Source organism: Peromyscus maniculatus, chromosome 13, assembly GCF_049852395.1.
Source record: "Peromyscus maniculatus bairdii isolate BWxNUB_F1_BW_parent chromosome 13, HU_Pman_BW_mat_3.1, whole genome shotgun sequence".
Taxonomy (NCBI): Eukaryota; Metazoa; Chordata; class Mammalia; order Rodentia; family Cricetidae; genus Peromyscus; species Peromyscus maniculatus.
The window spans coordinates 3,570,742-3,590,361 of NC_134864.1; the positions used below are offsets into that span (position 1 = coordinate 3,570,742).

Consider the following 19,620-nt stretch of genomic DNA (forward strand, 5'->3'; position numbering starts at 1 on the left):
CTAAATAGCCTGTAAGTATCAGATCATAGGTAAAAACGTGTAACGAAGCAATGAAATCAACAAAGCCCTTGCTTTCGTGGGACCTATAATAATAGAGAAGAGAGATGGATAAATTGATGTCAGGTTATATAAGATCTGGAAAGATAAGGAGAGAAGGCTTTTTTGGGAAACAGCAAAAAGTGTGTGTGTGTGTGTGTGTGTGTGTGTGTGTGCGCGCGCGCGCGCACGCGCGCGCACATTCTTGCATTTATTTATTTGCTTGTTTGTTTATCATTTTAGCCCTGGGATTTGAACCCAGGGCTTCATTGCAAACTGAACAAGCACTGTGTCAGTGTGCCATACTGCCAGCACCATGTTTGTTTTTTCAGACAAGGCTGACTTCAAACTCATGGTCCTGCTGCCTCCTCCTGACTGTTGGGATTGTAGGTGTGGACAGCCATACACCTTGATAAAAGAAAAGAAAGCCATAGTGTTTGGGTTATTTCTGTGCAAAATGTGGGAAATATGTCTGGGTCCAGTCTAGAAATGTCAAAATGAGTGTAACTAAAGCCTAGAGTTAGGGAGATGAGCCTAGAGAGGAGTTTTGTAATCATGGTGAAGAGTCAGCTTTATCGAATGAAATGCTAAGTCATTGGGTAGAATTAGAGATTGAACAGAGAAGCAACAATGCTTTTAAACTGTTTAGGAGAGACCATTCCTACCACAGTCCTGTTCTTATTTAGGCTGTAAAATTTCACTGTCAAGTGTTTAATTAGCATTGGCCAGGAAAGAACCCCACCATCCCCCATGTGTGTGTGTGTGTGTGTGTGTGTGTGTGTGTGTGTGTGTGTGTGTGTGTGTAAGAGAGAGAGAGAGAGAGAGATTGAGATTGAGATTTTGCAGTCTGATCTCAAAGTTACTACATCTACCTCTCAAGTGCTAGGATTAAATGTGTGGGCTACCATGGCTAGGCCTGAAAAGTCTCTATTAATTGCCAAACCCACTCTCTCCAGTGTCCTCTGAGCTTTGGTTTAGTTTTGGTATAGTTAGTTTAGAGTTATGTTTCTGGTGGCTTTGGTAATTAACCAAGGCTTCAGCTGGCTTCTTAAAGATCTTCCTGGTTTAATTTTAATTTTATTTGAGAAAGGCAGACCTCCCTTCCTTCCAAAAGCTGAATGGAGTTTTTTTTTTAGTTACAAGCACAAAAGGGAAGGATATACACTCTCACTTTGTTACACTATAGTAGATAATAACCTGTTTGTTTTTATTCTGAAATTAGTAGTCATGAATCAGAGTTTAGAGGCAAGGGTGGGTAGCTAGCCCCTTCTATTCAAAATTTTTTATGTTTCAAACAACAGCTGCTTTACAGTGTGATGTACAGATTAAATTTTTTTTGTTATTTTTTGAATTATATGTGTGCCTCTGTTGTGTGTTTGCACATGCACACATGAGTGCACATGCCGACAGAGGCCAGGGGTTCAGATGCCCCTGGAGATGGAGTTGTGGGTACTTGTGAACCACCTGGTATGGTGATGAGAATTGAACTCCAGTCCTGGAGGAGCAGCACATGCTCTTAACCACTGACCCATCTCTCCAGCCCGTCATGGAAATACTTGTGTTTGAAGTTTTTTTTTTTTTTTTTTCTTTCGAGACAGGGTTTCTCTGCGTAGCTTTGTGCCTTTCCTGGAGCTTACTTGGTAGCCCAGGCTGGCCTCGAACTCACAGAGATCCGCCTGGCTCTGCCTCCCGAGTGCTGGGATTAAAGGCGTGTGCCACCACCGCCCGGCTTGAAGTATATTTTTAAAAAGATTTATTTATTTATTATGTATACAGTATTCTGTCTGCATGTATGCCTGCAGGCCAGAAGAGGGCACCAGATCTCTTTACAAATAGTTGTAAGCCACCATGTGGTTGCTGGGAATTGAATTCAGGACTTCTGGAAGAGCAGCCAGTGCTAACCTCTGAGCCATCTCTCCAGTCCATGTTTGAAGTATTTTTATTTGTACATCACATTAGTGGCTGCTGTTTTTCACATTTCATATGTAAGGAAAGGGTCTTAGTCTTAAGTTGAGGTCTGGTAAAATCAAGATTTGAATCTAGTCTCAGACCATCTTTAAAATCCATGTAATTAATCACTATGCCTTCCATAATTACCCTGTATTATTAAATAGCTTAATATTTAGAAAGAGTATCTGCTTATTTGGTAATTGTATGGATTAAGTAGCATTAACCATGGTAGTATAACATTGGGTCATAGAGTTTGTACTGCATTCACACTTTCTATGACTGCACACTTAATCGGTGACCCTAATGGCCCTCAGATGCAATCACCTTACAGTGTGTGGGCTTTTTTTTTTCCCCATTTTTACTGTTTGCATTTGACCACCAGGTTGATGAGTCAGATCTAACACATATGTTAATATAGAGTTTTATGAAGTCAGCTATCTAGGAATGTGTTGTCATTTAGCAGTTTTCATTATTGTCTTCAAACACACACCCACATCCGTGCACACCAGAATTTTGTCTATAAAGCAAGCACTAGATGAGGTGCCTTACTGAATGAATGACTGTGTCCTGATACTGACTTATGGGTCATCTGATTTTTTTTCAGTATTTATTAGCATGTGGGTAAATAGGAGTGTGGTGCATAAACCAGAGCAATCCAGTTGCCAAAGTGGTAGTACCTAACAGTCTTAACTTGAATGACTTGGATATTTTGTTGGTAAAGTTTCAAGCAGAAGTGACCATTTCTAGTATCCTGGTTGCCCATCTATTTTGGGGAAGAGGGTGGATACTAGTGTAAACAAGTACAAGAAGTTAAGAGAACACATTTTGGCCCACTAATAGTATCTCATTGTTCCTTAGGTAAACCTTAATGGTAGAGTTTCTCAGAATGAACAGTAGAACTTTTTCTTTAAAAGCTATGTGTTTATTTCTCAGTGATGGACTTATATACAACAACAGATAGGAAATATTCATTATTCTCACTTATACCTTATCTGAGAATATGCAAACTCACAGGATTAGGCTTATGTGAACACCAACCAAAAAGCAATGGTTCCTTTTCAATGATGGCAGTAAGTACTCTTTCCATAGGTCGGGTAATACCTCAGTCATCATGACAACCAATATTCTTATCATCCTTGTCTTACTCTGTCGTGTACTGCTGTGACAGTTCCGGAGGCTAAATCTCATAAGAGGTTTCTCGGTTGAACAAGTGGTGAGGTCTGTATCCTCACATACAAAAGAAAGTGCAAGCTCTTATAAAAAGGCACATGAGGTTCCATCCTTATGACATGAAAACCTCCCATTTAAGTTTCAGCCTCTTGCCGGGCAGTGGTAGCGCACACCTGTAATCCCAGCACTTGGGAGGCAGAGCCAGGCGCATCTCTGTGAGTTCAAGGCCAGCCTGGTCTACAGAGTGAGATCCAGGACAGGCACCAAAACTACACAGAGAAACCCTGTCTCAAAAAATGAATAATGATGATGATGATGATGATGATGATGATGATGATGATGATGATGATGTTTCAGCCTCTCATTGTGTGCATGGAGGATTAAGTTTGCAGCATATGAATTCTCATCAGGTCCTGGAGAACTGGATTCCATTGCAACCTCTGGCCTATATGGAGAATGCCAAATGTCCTAAAAAATAGAGATTTACAAAATAGAATTGACTCAAAATTATGATCTGATCATATGGGAGAGTTAAGCAAGTGGCATCTGCTATCATGGCCAAGTGTTGTGATGGAATGGGGCGGGATGCTGTGACACAAGAATCAAGAAGCAGGCCTTGGATAAGAGTTGGGTGTTAGGATGACATCAGTTGTTGAAACTATAGATGAGGCTGACAGAGCAAATAGAGGGCAAGGGAGACAGCCAGAACCTTGAAGGACATTAACATCAGAGCAAAGATGAGTCATTGAATTAATTTCAGAAAAGTAATAAATGCAGAGGAAGGCCACTGGTGGGGAACAAGCAGGCAAAACAGGAAATAGCAGATGCAGTCCCAAGTTGAGCCTCCAGTGCTCTACGTGTTCTCTGTGGCAAGAAGTGATGTGTTAAATTATACCGCCCTTTTCAAATCACCCTTGACCTCCAGATCCTTAGGATTCAAGCACACATCACTGATTACTGTCACAATAGACACGTATACTTTTACTCTAGTTTGAGTTTTAAAAACTTAATGATAATATATAAAGGAGTTTTTGTCCATCGTGAGTAAGCTTCCTGATGTGATTGGGTCCTTCGTGAAATATCTGTTTCTTGTCTTGAGTACATGTTAGTACACTGGATTTGTTTTTATGTTCTTGTTTGGTGGATCAATTAAGAAGAATAATTATTTCATAACCTTTCCTGAACAGAGGAATTTTATATGCATGATCTCCCTGGCAGCTGTGTTTTGTGTTGTGCCAACACCCTGTAGGACTCTTTAAACCTCCTTTAACCTGATCACCTCTTCCATGGTCTAGCCAGAGCTGAAAACAGCTGCATAGCTCCATAGCACTTTCTGCACAATTCCAGATACAGAATGCAGGTACAGAAAGATAATCTTTTCAGAGACTGTATTATGTGACCTTCTGTGTATGCAGAGATACCCTTTTTGCTCCTACCCCCCAAAAAAGGGTTTAAGGGAACAGTAATAGAAGAAAATGATCCGGAATCAGAGACAGCATAGCAGTCACCCAAACTTCTTATTTAAAAAAGATGCTTAGAAGTGGATTTGAGTTGTGAGAACCCATGATGAAGGACATGTGTTAAACTGTTCTTTGGTTAATGAAGATATCATTTTAATTTAATCAAAATAGGATTTGAGTTTTTTTTGGGTGGGGGGTTGATTGTGTTTTGTTTTGTTCTCCCCCCCTCCCCCACAGGGTTTCTCTGTATAAACCCTGGCTGTCCTGTAACTCACTCTGTAGACCAGGCTGGCTTCAAACTTGGAGATCCACCTGCTTCTGCCTCTGGAGTGCTGGGATTAAAGGTGTACTACACCACCACCACCACCACCACCACCACCACCACCACCACCACCACCACCACCACCACCACCAGGCTTAGAATAGGATTTGTAAGATAATAGAAACTGAGACAGGAAGTGGATTGATCACATTAAAACTTGCTGAGAGCCGTCGGTGGTGGCGCACGCCTTTAATCCCAGCACTGGGAGGCAGAGCCAGGCCGATCTCTGAGTTTGAGGCCAGCCTGGGCTACCAAGTAAGTTCCAGGAAAGGCGCAAAGCTACACAGAGAAACCCTGTCTCGAAAAACAAACAAACAAACAAACAAACAAAAAACACTTGTTGAGAAATAATATATTTATGATTTAATTGTAGGCTTAATATTAGCAGCAAATCTACATGTTCTTTCCCCTATTTGTTCTTTTTTTTCCTTTTTTTTTTTTTAAATGCCCAATGCTGCTTATTGAAGGAGGGAAGAAGTCTTAAATACAGGCTTACAACACAATGGGAGAACCCCAGAGGGCAGAAGCTTGCTACCGATGTTTTACAATCTTGCATCTAATCTGTTAATGCCCATTATGCAGGATACATAGACAAGGAACTTCCCTTAAGCATTCAGGAGGGTGGAATCTGGCAGAGAATTAGCATAGGGAGGATATCAAGGTCAAGGTCAGCAAGCAAGGCAACAGTTACCCAAAACGGGGGCCAGGGCCCTACAGGTCCCCCTTTTACTAAAAAATGAGCTTCTGACTTAGGTTGCATGGGATGTCAGCAAGTCACCTTACCCGTCATGGAGACACCTGCCCAGACCACACAGGCACTCTGTCTTAGGTTGATGAGTGCCCCCCAGGCATTACCCGTCTCTGAAAACTCATTATCATACCGGCTCAATCGTGTGTGAGCTGCATGGTTAGTTGCTGCCAAAGATCTCAAAGTGGCACTGGGCTTGCAATCTGTGTGTTCGACACAGAAAAGACTAACAGAGGTCCTATCTCACCCATAGCCAGTAGGCTAAAGGCAACTGAGCCATTCCCTTCCTTAACGAGCCTTACTGCAAATTGGAGTCCTTGTAAGATGGTATCCCAAAAGCAAATGGAACTTGAGTTTATAGATTTATAATTTTCAAAGCCAATCAAAATGTATATAACTATTGAATTAAATTTATCATGCCCAATAGAATGAAAGACTAATTAACTGTTGTAGCTACTTTTGTTGCCAGGGTCTCCACTGTGCTAGCTGTAGTAAGCAATTATGAAACGGTAATCCCAGAAATAGTAGCAGCAGTGGCCGCCACTTCTATAACAGTAACAACAGCAGCAGCAATGTCAAATTCTCTTCTGGAGCATGTGGACATCCACTGGCATGGATACAACTCCAGGAACACGAACCTCCAAGGCCCATTTTTCTTGATCCCAGCACGACTTAGGCTGGCAGCTCTTCTGGAGAATCCAAAAACATGGCTACAGTTCCTAGGCTTATGTTAATGCTTGCCAATGTTGACCATATTGGGCTCTCAATCCCCATTGGCATCAGAAGTGGAGAGTTTTTTTTATTAAAGCCCAATAGGTCTCTGTCATGTTGGGTTTCAGCAGCAGTCACAGGGCGAACACAGCGCTCAGGAATCCAAGAGGAACCTCATTGTCCTAAGGAAAGACATAAACAGAACCCCGGGCCTACACGAACACCAGATTGGGTCTCCTTCAAGTGCTAGTAGAAAGATTCTTCCATCATTCTAGAGAGTGATTGCAACAGGAAACCTCCAGTGCTTATCTGCAGTGGATACTCCAGCAGAAACTACCGATAAAAAGTGTTAAATATATAAAACAAGGGAAAGAATAGAATGTGGAGAGGGATGATGAGTACCCAGTCCCCCCCCCCTTTTTTTACTCCAGCTAAGTATGTTTGTTTGGCTCCTTTTTAAACAGTTCAAATTTTTCTTTTTCTTTTTTTCATTTTTCACTTTTTCAAATTAATCAATTTATCCACCTTTCTGTTATCAGCTTGATATAGTATGTATTCCCATCTTAATTGTGAAATGTTTCATTGAGGCTTGCTCAGTAATTGAGTAAAACCAAAACTTATTATAAGCCACAGTCGTCCTAGGGTCCCCCATGGTTCTGTGGGTTGTAGTCTATTGTTCTTTATTTTATATCTAGAATCCACTTATGAATGAGTACATACCATGTTTGTCCTTCTGGGTTTGGATTACCTCACTCAGGATGATTTTTTCTAGTTCCATCCATTTGCCTGCAAATTTCATGCTTTCATTGTTTTTCTCTGCTGAGTAGTACTCCATTGTGTGTATGTACCACATTTTCTTAATCCATTCTTCAGTTGACGGGCGTCTAGGTTGTTTCCAGGTTCTGGCTATTACAAATAGTACTGCTATGAACATAGCTGAGCATATATCTTTGTGGTATGAATCAGCGTTCCTTGGGTCTATGCCCAAGAGTGGTATGGCTGGTTCTTGAGGTAGTTCGGTCCCTAATTTTCTGAGAAACCGCCATACTGATTTCCACAGTGGTTGTACAAGCTTGCATTCCCACCAACAGTGGAGGAGTGTTCCCTTTGCTCCACATCCTCTCCAACATTGACTGTCATTGGTGTTTTTGATCGTAGCCATTCTAACAGATGTTAGAATATAATTTTTGTTGTTGTTGAGGTCTAACTTTAAGGCATGGTGGTTCGATAAGATACAGGGGATTTTTCCAATTTTTTTGTGTCTGTTGAGATTTGATTTTTGGCCAAGCATGTGGTCAATTTTTGAGAAGGTTCCATGGGGTGCTGAGAAGAAGGTATATTCTTTTGTGTTAGGATGGAATATTCTGTAGATATCTATTAAGTCCATTTGAGTCATAACACCTGTTAGGTCCTTTATTTCTTTGTTGAGTTTCAGTGTGGTAGATCTGTCTTTGGTGAGAGTGGTGTGTTAAAATCTCCCACTACTAATGTGTGGGGTTTGATGTGCGCTTTAAGTTTTAGTAATGTTTCTTTTATGAATGTGGGTGCTTTTATATTTGGGGCATAAATGTTCAGAATTGAGACTTCATCTTGGTGGATTTTTCCTGTGATAAATATGTAATGTCCATCCTGATCTCTTTTGATTGATTTTAGTTTGAAGTCTATTTTATTAGATATTAGGATAGCTACACCAGCTTGTTTCTTAGGTCCATTTGCTTGGAAAGCCTTTTCCCAGCCCTTTACTCTGAGGTAGTGTCTGTCTTTGAAGTTAAGGTGTGTTTCTTGTATGCAGCAGATGGATGGATCCTGTTTTCTTATCCATTCTGTTAGTCTGTGTCTTTTTATAGGTGAGTTGAGACCATTGATATGATGAATATTAATGACCAGTGATTGTTAATTCCTGTTATTTTTTGTGGTTGTGTTGTGTTGTCCTTCTTTGCTGTTTGTTGGTGTGGGATTATCTATTGCCTGAGTTTTCATGGGTGTATTTAGCTTCTTTGGGTTGGATTTTCCCTTTTAGTGCTTTCTGTAGGGCTGGGTTTGTGGACAGGTATTGATTAAATCTGGTTTTATCATGGAATATTTTGTTTACTCCGCCAATGGTGATTGAGAGTTTTACTGGGTATAATAGTCTGGGTTGGTATCCATGGTCTCTTAGTGTCTGCATAAGATTTGTCCATGACCTTCTAGCTTTCATAGTCTCTATTGAGAAGTCTGGTGTTATTCTGATGGGTTTGCCTTTATATGTTACTTGGTTTTTTTCCTTTGCGGCTCTTAATATTTTTTCTTTGTTCTGTGTGTTTAGTGTTTTGATGATTATGTGGCGAGGGGACTTTTTTTTGGATCCAGCCTATTTGGTGTTCTGTAAGCTTCTTGTATCTTCATAGGTATTTCTTTCTTTAGGTTAGGAAAGTTTTCTTCTATGATTTTGTTGAATATATTTTTTGTGCCATTGAGTTGGTATTCTTCTCCTTCTTCTATCCCTATTATTCTTAGGTTTGGTCTTTTCATGGTATCCCAAATTTCTTGGAGGTTTTTTGTTACGACTTTTTTGTTTTTAGTGTTTTCTTTGACTGATGAATCTATTTTCTCTATTGTGTCTTCAGTGTCAGAGATTCTCAGTTCCATCTCTTGCATCCAGTTGGTTATGCTTGTTTCTGTAGTTCCTGTTTGTTTAGTCAGGATTTCTATTTCCAGCATTCCTTCAGTTTGTGTTTTCTTTATTGTCTCAATTTCAACTTTCAGATGTTGAATTGTTTCCTTCATCTGTTTAATTACTTTTTCTTGGCTTTCTTTGATTTCTTCCAATTTTTTGTTTGTTTTTTCTTCCATTTCTTTAAGGGAATTTTTTATTTCCTATTTAAGGGAGTTTTTCATTTCCTCTTTAAGGGAATTTTTTATTTCTTCTTTTTACAGAGATCGGCCTGGCTCTGCCTCCCGAGTGCTGGGATTTAAGGCGTGCGCCGCCGCTGCCGCCGCCGCCGCCGCCGCCGCCCGGCTTTATTTCTTCTTTAAGGGCCTCTATCATCTTCTTAAAGTCATTTTTAGGATTGATTTCTTCTGTTTCTTCTGCCTTGGTATGTTCAGGTCTTGCAGGTGTAGAATCACTAGGTTCTGATATTGCCATATAGATCTTTATGTTGTTGCCTGTATTTTTGCATTGGTGTCTACTCATCTCTTCCTCTGCTTGGTGCAGGCAGTGTCTGTGTCTGAAGGTGCCTCTCTTGTTCTAATTTTTAAGTCTTGGTTCACTAGGAGTTCTTGGTTAAATTGGTGCTATTGGGCTCTGTTTCTTCAGGAGCAGCTTAGTCAAATCAGTATTAGTGGGTTCTGTCTCAGGGAGCAGTTGTTCTCAGTTGGTGCAGGGTGTGCATATGGTTTCAGTGGTTGTTAGGTTCGTAGGGGTTAGGTTTTTTCTTTTTTTAGTTTTTTTTTTTTTTTTGTGGGGGAGCAGGGAAAGGTAGCTGTCTGGTCTTTGGGACTCGGATGGGTAGGGCCTAGGGGTTGGAGACCTGATCTGTCGGTCAGGAGATGGGAGCTTACCAGTTCTCAGTCGGTGAAGTATATACTTACGATTCTGGTGATCTGGTTCGGTGGCTGGGTGGCGCCTTCTTCTGTGTTCTCAGGTCACGTTTTGTTCATTCGTCAACTCCTCAGCTGAACTTGTTTCTGCAGACTTCAAACTGTAGGGTTCTGAATCCTCCCAGATGGGTTTCAGCTGAGCAGGGTAGTCTCACCAACACCTTCAAGTTGTTGGGTTTCCCAGGATCAGCAGCCGGGCCCTGGGTTGGCCTCAGACAGAGTGTTCAGATCCATTTTGGTTCCGTCCCACAGAGATGGCTCCTTCCCCGGGTGTTGGGATTAAAGGTGTCCCTGTTCCAAGCTCTTGATTAAGAGCTTGTTTTCACTAACTCTTCAGCGGGTAACAGCTCAGGTTCTGGTCTTTATTGCAACTGTGTTTCAGCCGCTGCAGCATCTGCCTGCCCGCCCGCCCCTATTTGTTCTTTATAAACAGACATGCATTTTTCTGTGTCATATTGGGGGAAAAGTTCAAAATTTTCAAATGAAACATCAAAAATCAAAGGAGGTGTTAAGACGCTGTGCAGTGGAGGTATTAATGTAATATGCATGTTTCCAAAGGAAAACACAAAACTGGGCTGCAGTATTATATTTGATATGAAGTTATTTAATGTCCATTAATGCCTTTGGTTCAACTTTGAAATTTTTATTTATTTTTCCTGTTACTGGGGATTGAACCCAGGGTTTTGCAAATATTTGCAAATAATAGGCCCGTTCTCTACCACTGAGCCATACTCACTCCCAGCTCTTCTTTTCAGTCCTTTTAATGAAAAAGCAAACAAAAAAACCTGGTGACTTCCAGCATGTTACCATGCTTCCATTGTTCTGTTAAGTTTGTTTTGACAGCAGCTCACTCTGTAGCCCTGGCTGCCTGGAGCTTCTATGAGAATCCATCTAGCTTCTGCCTTGCCTCCCAGGTGTTGAAATTACAAGTGGGCTTGGCTGTCCTCTTGAGTTTCTTTGTGGTAGCTTTTAGATAGCTGTAGCCCTTCTTCAGATAAAGTAACATTGTGATTTGTATAGTTGAAATGTTGGTTTCCACTACTACAAACCCCCATCACAAACCTTTGATCAAGGATGGTCACATCTGCACTAGAAGAGTAGAAAGTCCATGATGTAACAGCCTTAAAGATCTGATGGGAGATTGATCCAAGGTGTTGTCAGGGTTCCCTCCAGCTCTGAAATACTCAGATGCCAAAGAAGTACATGCACATAAGACAAGTCTACTGGGCTGTTTTTGGGGAGCAACATAACCTCTGGGATAAGAATGTGTTTGCTGCTGCTGCTGCTGCTGCTGCTGCTGCTGTTTAGTTGAGCGCTCCATCTCTTGATTTTTGTCTTGCTTTCCTCAGCTGTAGAATAGACACTGTCAGTTGGAGGCATAGTATTACAATTAAGGACAAGGTCAGTAGGAACTGGAGCTTGTTTTTACCTTGAGCCAGATTGTCAACCTTACTAACCTCATCTGTAAGGAAGAAGTAATGACTGCCGGGGTTGTTTGAATGAGTAAAGTACTTAGCATTGGATCCGATAGTAATAGTTGCCCTGTCAGATGTACATTCTGCTGCTGTACATGTCAGAAGCATCCACAGGCACCTGTTTGGGTGGTTAGACAAACAGAAGATTGGGGGGAAAATAAAATGATGCTTAAAAAGCTAAGAGTGTTAAGTTTTCAAAACATTTATTTTATGGCGGGGGGGGGGGGTTGCTTGCATGTATGTCTATACACCATGTGTCTGAGGAGGCCAGAACAGGGTGTCAGATAGTTGTGAGTGCTGGGAACCAAAAGCCCTGTCCTCTGGAAGAGCAGCAAATGCTCTTAGGTGCTGAGCTGTCTCTGGCCCCACAATGGCTTTATTTACTGATTAGAATGTGAAGTGTGTCTTCTGTTGGCCCTACTTCTTTCTTATGATCTTTGTGCTGTGTTGCAGGTCTAGCAGGCAGAGTGCAGTGGAAGCCTCTGGTGCTGCCGTCATGCCGTTCCCGTTTGGCAAGTCTCACAAATCTCCAGCAGATATTGTGAAGAACTTGAAGGAGAGCATGGCTGTTTTGGAAAAGCAGGACATTTCTGACAAAAAAGCAGAAAAGGTATGCATCTGGCTTAACTCCTTCATTAAGGAACAAATATAAGGTAGACTATGAGATAACTTGAAAACCAATAAATTCCCATTTGGATGTAGTTGGGTTTATTTTTTAAATAGGGTTTCACTCTGTAGCTCAAGCTGGTCTGGAATGTGGGGCAGTCTTCTGAGTGCCAGAATGTGATTGCCAGTGTGAGCCACGCACCCAGTATTCATTTACTCTACTCTTGAAGTATTAGTGATCGGATTCTGGAAAGCAGTGTTTGCACCAGACGGGACTGGGCATTAAACTCACAGCTACATATAGGCGTCCTGGGCAAGTGCTCTACTACTGAGTCACATTTTCTGCTCCTGGTTTTCTAGGTTTTTTGTTTTGTTTTGTTTTCCTCTCAACCCGTAGCATCTCCATCTACCTAATCACTACAATCTAAAGCCTGGCTTTGATCCCAGTCAGGCCTTACTTACTCTTCTCAGAAGAATCCTGTGTGTTCTGCTCCCTAAAGGGCCTGGACTAGAGCCTGTGAGTTCTACTTTTTCTTGAAGACAATCCTTATAATCTATCTTACAGACCTTAGCAGTTGTTCCAGCCTCCACGAGATCAGAAAATCAAGTAGACTGTTTGTAGTGCCTTTGTCTTGTTGTTTTTTCCCTCCTCCATTTACACCAAAGCCCCATTCATCTCTGAGAACTCTGAGATGCATTTCCTTTTCTCAGAATAGTCTCAGACTCTTCCTTCACCCCACTCCTGCCCACTAAAACAAATCTCCACCATTTGGGCACCTGTCTGAAATGTCAGAACTGCCACCGTCTTCACCTTGTTAACGTGTATTTTGTCCCACACTGGTCTGAGAGCTCTGAGCACTGTCTTTACTGTCCCCTTATGCTCCATAGGATGTCTTACTCTAATGGCCTCAATACCCATCATTTATGAGTGAGTGGTGAGATGGAATCTTTCACCTTAACTTTATTTAAGAAATTATTTCCTGTCTAGGGATGAAAGTTAGGTTACTTAGCTACTACTTTTTTGTTTGTTTGTTTGTTTTCTTAAAGCAGTAAGGCTTTAGAGTTTACCTTTGTTTTTAGATAGAATAATGTAATCATTTTTTGATTTGAGATTCTTACTCTCAAATATTATGTCACAGTATATTATGGATGTTTTTAGGTCAATCTGTAGAACATATGGCTGGTTCTTCCTATTCTGACTGGTTCTAGAGAGGCTGAGATGGCCCAGTGTTTAAGAGCACTTACTGCATCTGAATCTGACCACTCACAATTGCCTGTGACTCTAGCTCTAGGGGTTTTGGTGCCAGGAGTCCCTGTTCTGGACTCTGGCCACCTACACTCAAACATGCTCATACTTATTCACATAAACACACAAGTAAAAATAACATAAATCTGAAATAACCCCAGAGTCTTTGGCTGTGAACCGTCATTTCTGCTCTGTTTTCTTCTGTGGCTTTACCGGTGTCTTCTGGTTTATGGCTGACTGATCTTAGCCTTATCCCATCTTCTTTTGTTTTCTCATTCTATTTAATATTTCCATTGCCCTTTGGACCAAGAAACCAAACTGATTTAAAGTTGTAAGGAGTGTCTGTCTGTCTGTCTAAAAGAACTGCTGGATAAGGTAAGTGCTGGCGTGTACACAGTACAGAGCTGTCCCATCTTACTATAGTGTCTCATAAGATGTAAAGTAGAAGTCTAGTTCCAGACCATGGGGACGGGTATCCTCAGGAAATTAGAAGGGGCAGTTAGCAGAACCACAGCAACACTCGCAATGCAGAAAGTAAGCTTGCATACTCTGGCCTCTCTCTCACTGTTGTACAAAACTGCCAGCAGTACTGATAGTCCACAGGGTCTAACATGAGGTAGAAGTAGCTACAGCTAGCAAGAAGCAGGCCTGACACCTGTGGCTGGCACATGAGTTGGTCAGCTTGTCTTAGAAGGCAATGTGTAGGAGAACAGACCCCATCGAAGAGTGATTCATACCTGTATCATCATCCTCAGTGGCTGTTCCTTCATCCTTAAATTGTTCGTCATTGAAAGTATGTGTGTGTTCCATAAAATGATTCTTCTTTTGTTGTTCCTTAAAGATACAGTCCATTCCTTAAATTCATTCTGTTCATCAAATTGAGCGTGTGCATGCGTGCGTGCGTGCGATGCTGGAGATTAAGTCAGGGCTTTGCAAATGTTGCATAAGTAACTGCCACTGAGCTACACCACAGCCTCGCATCAAACTTACTCCATTTCTGCACTAGGAATATATAGAAGATAGACAAGGTCTCTGCTTTGTAGAGCTTCCATTCTAGTTGAGAAGAATGGATGATGGACACATACTGAAACCAGAATTTCAGGAGTAGTAAGAAATACGTTTCACAAAAGCAATAAAATGGACTGACAGACTAATAGTTCTTAAACTTTTTGTTCTTTTTTATACTCTCAACTTAAGACCTTAAAAAACTTCATGTAAGTGGGATATTGATATTACCCCACTAGAAATTAAAATCAAGAAAGTTTTTTAAGATTTATTTATTATGTACACAGAAGAGGGCACCAGATCTCATTACAGATGGTTGTGAGCCACCATGTGGTTGCTGGGAATTGAACTCAGGATCTCTGGAAGAGCAGTCAATGCTCTTAACCTCTGAGCCATCTCTCCAGCCCCTTGTTTTGTTTTCTTGGTTTTTTTTTTTTTTAAACAGGGTTTCAAAAACCCTGTCTGTAGCCTGGGACTCGCTTTGTAGACCAGACTGGCATTGAACTCAGAGATCCACCTTTCTCTGCCTTCTGAGTGCTGGGATTAGAGGCATGCACCACCACACCAGGCTAAGAAAGTTTTAAATACTCATTCAAAAGTAATATACACATTCCAGTTTAACAAATAATATTTTATGGAAAATAAACCGTATCATCTGAAATGAAAAATTCAGGGAGAAGAGCAGCATTGTTTTGAAGCAGTATTTTAAATCTCTTGTACTGTGCTGTTAGAAAGCCATTGGATCCTCATGCTTGGGCTGGCATCGCTCTCTTACACATTGTGTTGGTTTAAGTATATAAAGGAAAAAATCTATCCCCTCATAGACTTACATGGGTATCAAACCTCTTATGAAAAAGAGAAGCCTAGGGCTAGCTTAGCACTTGATACACTTGCAGAGGAACCAGGGTCCATTCCCAGCACTCACCTGGCATCTCAGAACCATCTGTAATTCCAGTTCCAGGCGACCTGACACCCCTTCCAGATCTCTGTTGTGGGCCCCTGCATACATATGGTAAACTCATGCACATACACATTTTTTAAAAGAAAATTTTTAAGAGACAAAGCTGTTTTAATAGCATTTCAGATAATTTTGAATGTTTGATACCACATGAGAATTTGATAATTGCCGCTTACTTTTCCTTATTACTCTGTCACATTTATAAAGAACCAAACATATTTCACATCTTTCATACCAAATTATGTACTCTAAGGACGAAATTTAATAACATTAATGACTTTCTAATACTTGATTGATATTCCTTTCTTCCTTCTCTCCTTCCTCCTTAGCCTAGACTTTCCTCACACTTGTGATCCTCCACCACCAAACTTCATAGGACTGAGATTACAAGTGTGTGCCCTGTGCACAGGTCTCCTCAGCATTCTTGAGTGAAACCAGCAGTCTTTTGACTAAGTATGTAGTCATGCAGGTTTAAGTAACTGTTACTGTATTTTGTTAGCACCTCCTTGCTGTGTGCCTTTAATGTCAATAGCAGTGCAGCGGGGACAAGGCAAATGATGTCTTATCATTGATGTGAAAACCTCAGACCTTGTGGGATGGTCTCATGGAGTCCAAGAGTCACAACGTACTGTGATAGTTAATGGGAATTATGGCAGGGAGGGGACTGGCTACAGAGATGGGGGACTATCCTAATTTAGATAAGGTTCCAGAGAAAAATGTTAACTAAGAGTGGTTTGATGGAAGAAGGAGAAGAAAGTGATAGAATCCATATCTTCTGCTTGACTGAATCAATGACTGTTTTGATCCACGAGCTGTTTTGTTCTCTTAGAGGATAGTTGGAATACCCGGATCATTTTTGGTGATAGCACTAGGGGAAGGCTGTTACTGGCATTCAGTTAGTAAAGCCAGGGATGCTAAAATTAGAACAGCAACAAAGAATTACCCAGCGAAATGTCATTAGTGTGGAGGTTGAGCACTCCCACTATAAGCCAGCATTACACAAGAATAGACCTGCTATGAGTATAAAACAAACATAGGGATTTCTGAAGAATAACTCCATGTAAATTACTTATTCTGAAACAGATTAAGAGGAGAAAACATGTGAGATTTCTGACTGATTTGTCAGTGTCTAAAAGAAAATGGCAACTAGTGCACATGGTGAAGGAGAGAACTGGGACATGAAAGTAGAGGCAAGATAAGTTCTGAGTATTAAAAGTGTGAGCTCAACACACTGTTAGGACAATGCTGAGGCATTAAACTAGGGAACTGGATGTAACCTTTTAACATTGTACTAGAGATTCTGGGCAACACAAAAAATGGTGTACCAATTTAAAATATAACTATTGCAGATAAAGATGGGGGATTAACAATAGTAAGCTATTAATAAATATTGACAAAATGCAAGAAGAGCTAGGCCAGAAGTTCAGGCATGGTAACAGACACTTTTTTATACTAGCACTTGGGGGAGGCTCTGTGTTTGAGGCCAGCCTGGTCTACCTAGTGAGTTCCAGGCTATATAGAGAGACTCTGTCTCAAACAAATAAACAAACAAAATGCAAGAGATGATACGAAAAGTCAGGACTGCTAAGTGAGTAGACTATCCAGCCTTCTTTAAATGTTAGCTGCAGAAAAGAGTGTGTCTATGTCCATATCAGTGTCATCTGTCTGTCTCATTCACTATAACAGAAAGTACAGACTGTCCAGGAATACATTAATCAGGAAGTATGCTGAACCCTATTCAGAAGCACAGAATGCTGGAGCCATGTTACGGATAAGGAGGTGAGATGTACTTCAGATGCCATTTCTTCCCTGTGCCATTTTTGAGTCTAAAACAGTTTTATTCAGATCATAACAGAATCTTTTGGAGACTTGACAAATAGAGACTTCACTCTGAAAGAAAGCATGCTCCCAACCCTCTTCTCTTTAGTCTTCACACAGTCCTTGTGCATGACTCCATTTTTGTAGGCACAGGTCAAAAAGTACCTGTTATTCTTCCCAAATCAGTTGTTTGAAGAAAATAATTTTTAAAGAGTTGTTTTTTAAATTTGCTTTTAATTTTTTAATGATTCGTTGATTTTTTTTATTTTATGTCCATTGATGTTTTGCCTGCATGTCTATCTGTGTGAGGGTGTCATATCCCCTGGAATTGTAGTTACAGACAGATGGGTGCTGGGATTTGAACCCTGGTCCTTTGGAAGAGCAGCCAATGTTCTTAACCACTGAGCCATCTCTCCAGCCCCAATGAAAATAATTTTTAAACCCAGAATCTAATCCTATCTCTGGTATGAGCCATCCTTCACTTTGCTTAGGATTTCTACAGTGTTTATAACCATTGTGATCTTTTCAAAAGTAAGTCAAATAATATTTATTTTAAATTAAGTCCTTACATGGGCCTAAATTATTTTCTGCAGTCATATCTTGTCTAAGTCTATTTTTCTAAGATTTTTGAACGAAGGATAGTTTTTACATTTTTAAGAATTGGTAATCCAGCCTGTTTTCCCAGCACTCTGGAGGCAGGCAGATTTTTGTGAGTTTGAAGCCAGCCTAGAGTTACAGGACAGCCAGGATTGTGTGAGAATCGGTCTTGAATGAACAAACAAAACCAAGTACATGACATAGAACTTGTATGTGTCCTGTAAACCTGAAGGTTAACACCTTCACATTTACAAAAAATAATGCTGCCCCTGACCTATTACACTGAGGTCTGAGCTTAGTGCCCTAAGACGCACGCACGCACGCACGTTAGCCATTTTCCTTCTTGATCCCCTCACAGTCCTGCCTTAAGCCTTTGACTCTTCCCTTTCTTAAGGATCTTCTTCCTAGCTCGCTCTGTGGTTTACATAGGATCTTTTTTCAAGTCTTTGCTCACCCTTTCACCCAGTTTACTGTTTGAAATGAAACCCTGCCCTCTTACTTTGCTCTCTCTTTCTTGTGTAATATATGTAATTATGTTTCTTCCTCAGTAGAATGTAAACCTTCCAAAGATAGACCTCAGTAAATACTTGTATTTATTGAAGATTGAATAGAAAGCAGAGTTAAAGCAAACTGCTGCCACCTTCCTCTCATCTAGCCCTTAATGATTGCTGAATGTGATAAAATGCCCATATTTAGTGTGTAACTAACAATAAGGAGCTGTAACCAAGCGATTCCTTGGATCGATTAAAGATGACCAAGAGCCATATTTTTCTTAAAAGAAATCTGCCACCTAGAGCACTGTCTTATGCTAGTATCTCTACTGAGTTATATCTCTGTCTTGATTGCTTCACTGTTGCTGTGACAAAACACCACAGTCAAGTCAACTTACAAAAGAAAGTCTTTAATTGAGCTCATGATACTAGAGAGTTAGAGTCTATAATGGTGGAATGAAAGCATGGTGACAGGTGGCTGGTGCCGCAGCTAAGAGCTTACATCTTGATCCCCAAGCAGGAGCAGAGAAGAACACTAGGAGTTTTTTGAAGGCTTAAAGACCACCCCCAGTGAAACACTTCTTCCAACAAGGTCATACATTCTAATCCTTACCAAACAGTTCTACTGACTAGATACCAGGCATGCAAATATATGAGTCTTGGGGAGGGGGAGCGTTCTCTTTCAGACCACCACAGTTTCCATTTCTCTCCCTGTAGTTAAGGATGGTCAGAAAATATTTTTCATGATTAGATAAATATAATAATATGCCTAATAACTCTGAATCAGGGTTTAATCTCAAGGTTCCTGTGAGCTTCTGCAAGATACAGTCCTCAACCCTGAACTTAAATTGTGATTAATTTATCTGAGGGGAATCAAAACTGTAACTAGTTGTTTGATTGACAAGGAGAATAGAAAACTATGGATGAATGAAATCCGGCACCAAAGAAAAATTAGTTACCAGAGAGCTTTAGAATGTTTAACATGGGACATATTTACTATGGCAAATGTTTAATACAGAGCAAATGGAGCTGCTGGAAGTATGAGATGGTACAGCCACTTTAGTAAATAGTGTTCTGCCAGAAGAGGGCACCAGATCTCATTATAGGTGGTTGTGAGATACTATGGGAATTAAACTCAGGACCTTTGGAAGAACAGGCAGTGCTCTTAACCCCTGAGCTATCTTTCCAGCCCCGACAGGCAGGTTCTTAAGGATCTGAATTTATGTCAACCATATGATCTAACCATGCTACTCCTAAGAATATACCCAAGAAAACATGAAATATATATCTGTACAATGACTTGTGAATATTTATAGAAGTTTTATGTGTAATAACCATCAGGAAATAACCAGAAGCATGAATAAACCACTCGTAACTATACCAATTTCGTGTGTGTGTGTGTGTGTGTGTGTGTGTGTGTGTGTGTGTGTGTGAGAGAGAGAGAG

The 19,620-nt window shown here is 40.7% G+C and overlaps 1 protein-coding gene across 7 annotated transcripts in view; it reads left to right on the plus strand.

Annotated features, from left to right (window-relative positions):
• The window catches only part of Cab39 (calcium binding protein 39), an 81,132-nt gene that overhangs the window by 28,757 nt on the left and 32,755 nt on the right, over positions 1-19,620 (plus strand). For 5 of the 7 annotated variants that reach the window (XM_076549482.1, XM_042259741.2, XM_076549481.1 and 2 more), the window contains one exon: positions 11,908-12,064. In XM_076549482.1, coding sequence (XP_076405597.1) covers positions 11,951-12,064 — 114 coding nt within the window. In that variant the 5' untranslated portion in view covers positions 11,908-11,950. Of the gene's footprint in view, positions 1-11,907; positions 12,065-16,955; positions 17,049-19,620 lie in introns of all 7 variants that reach the window. The other 2 variants (XM_076549486.1, XM_076549485.1) reach the window with 1 other exon arrangement.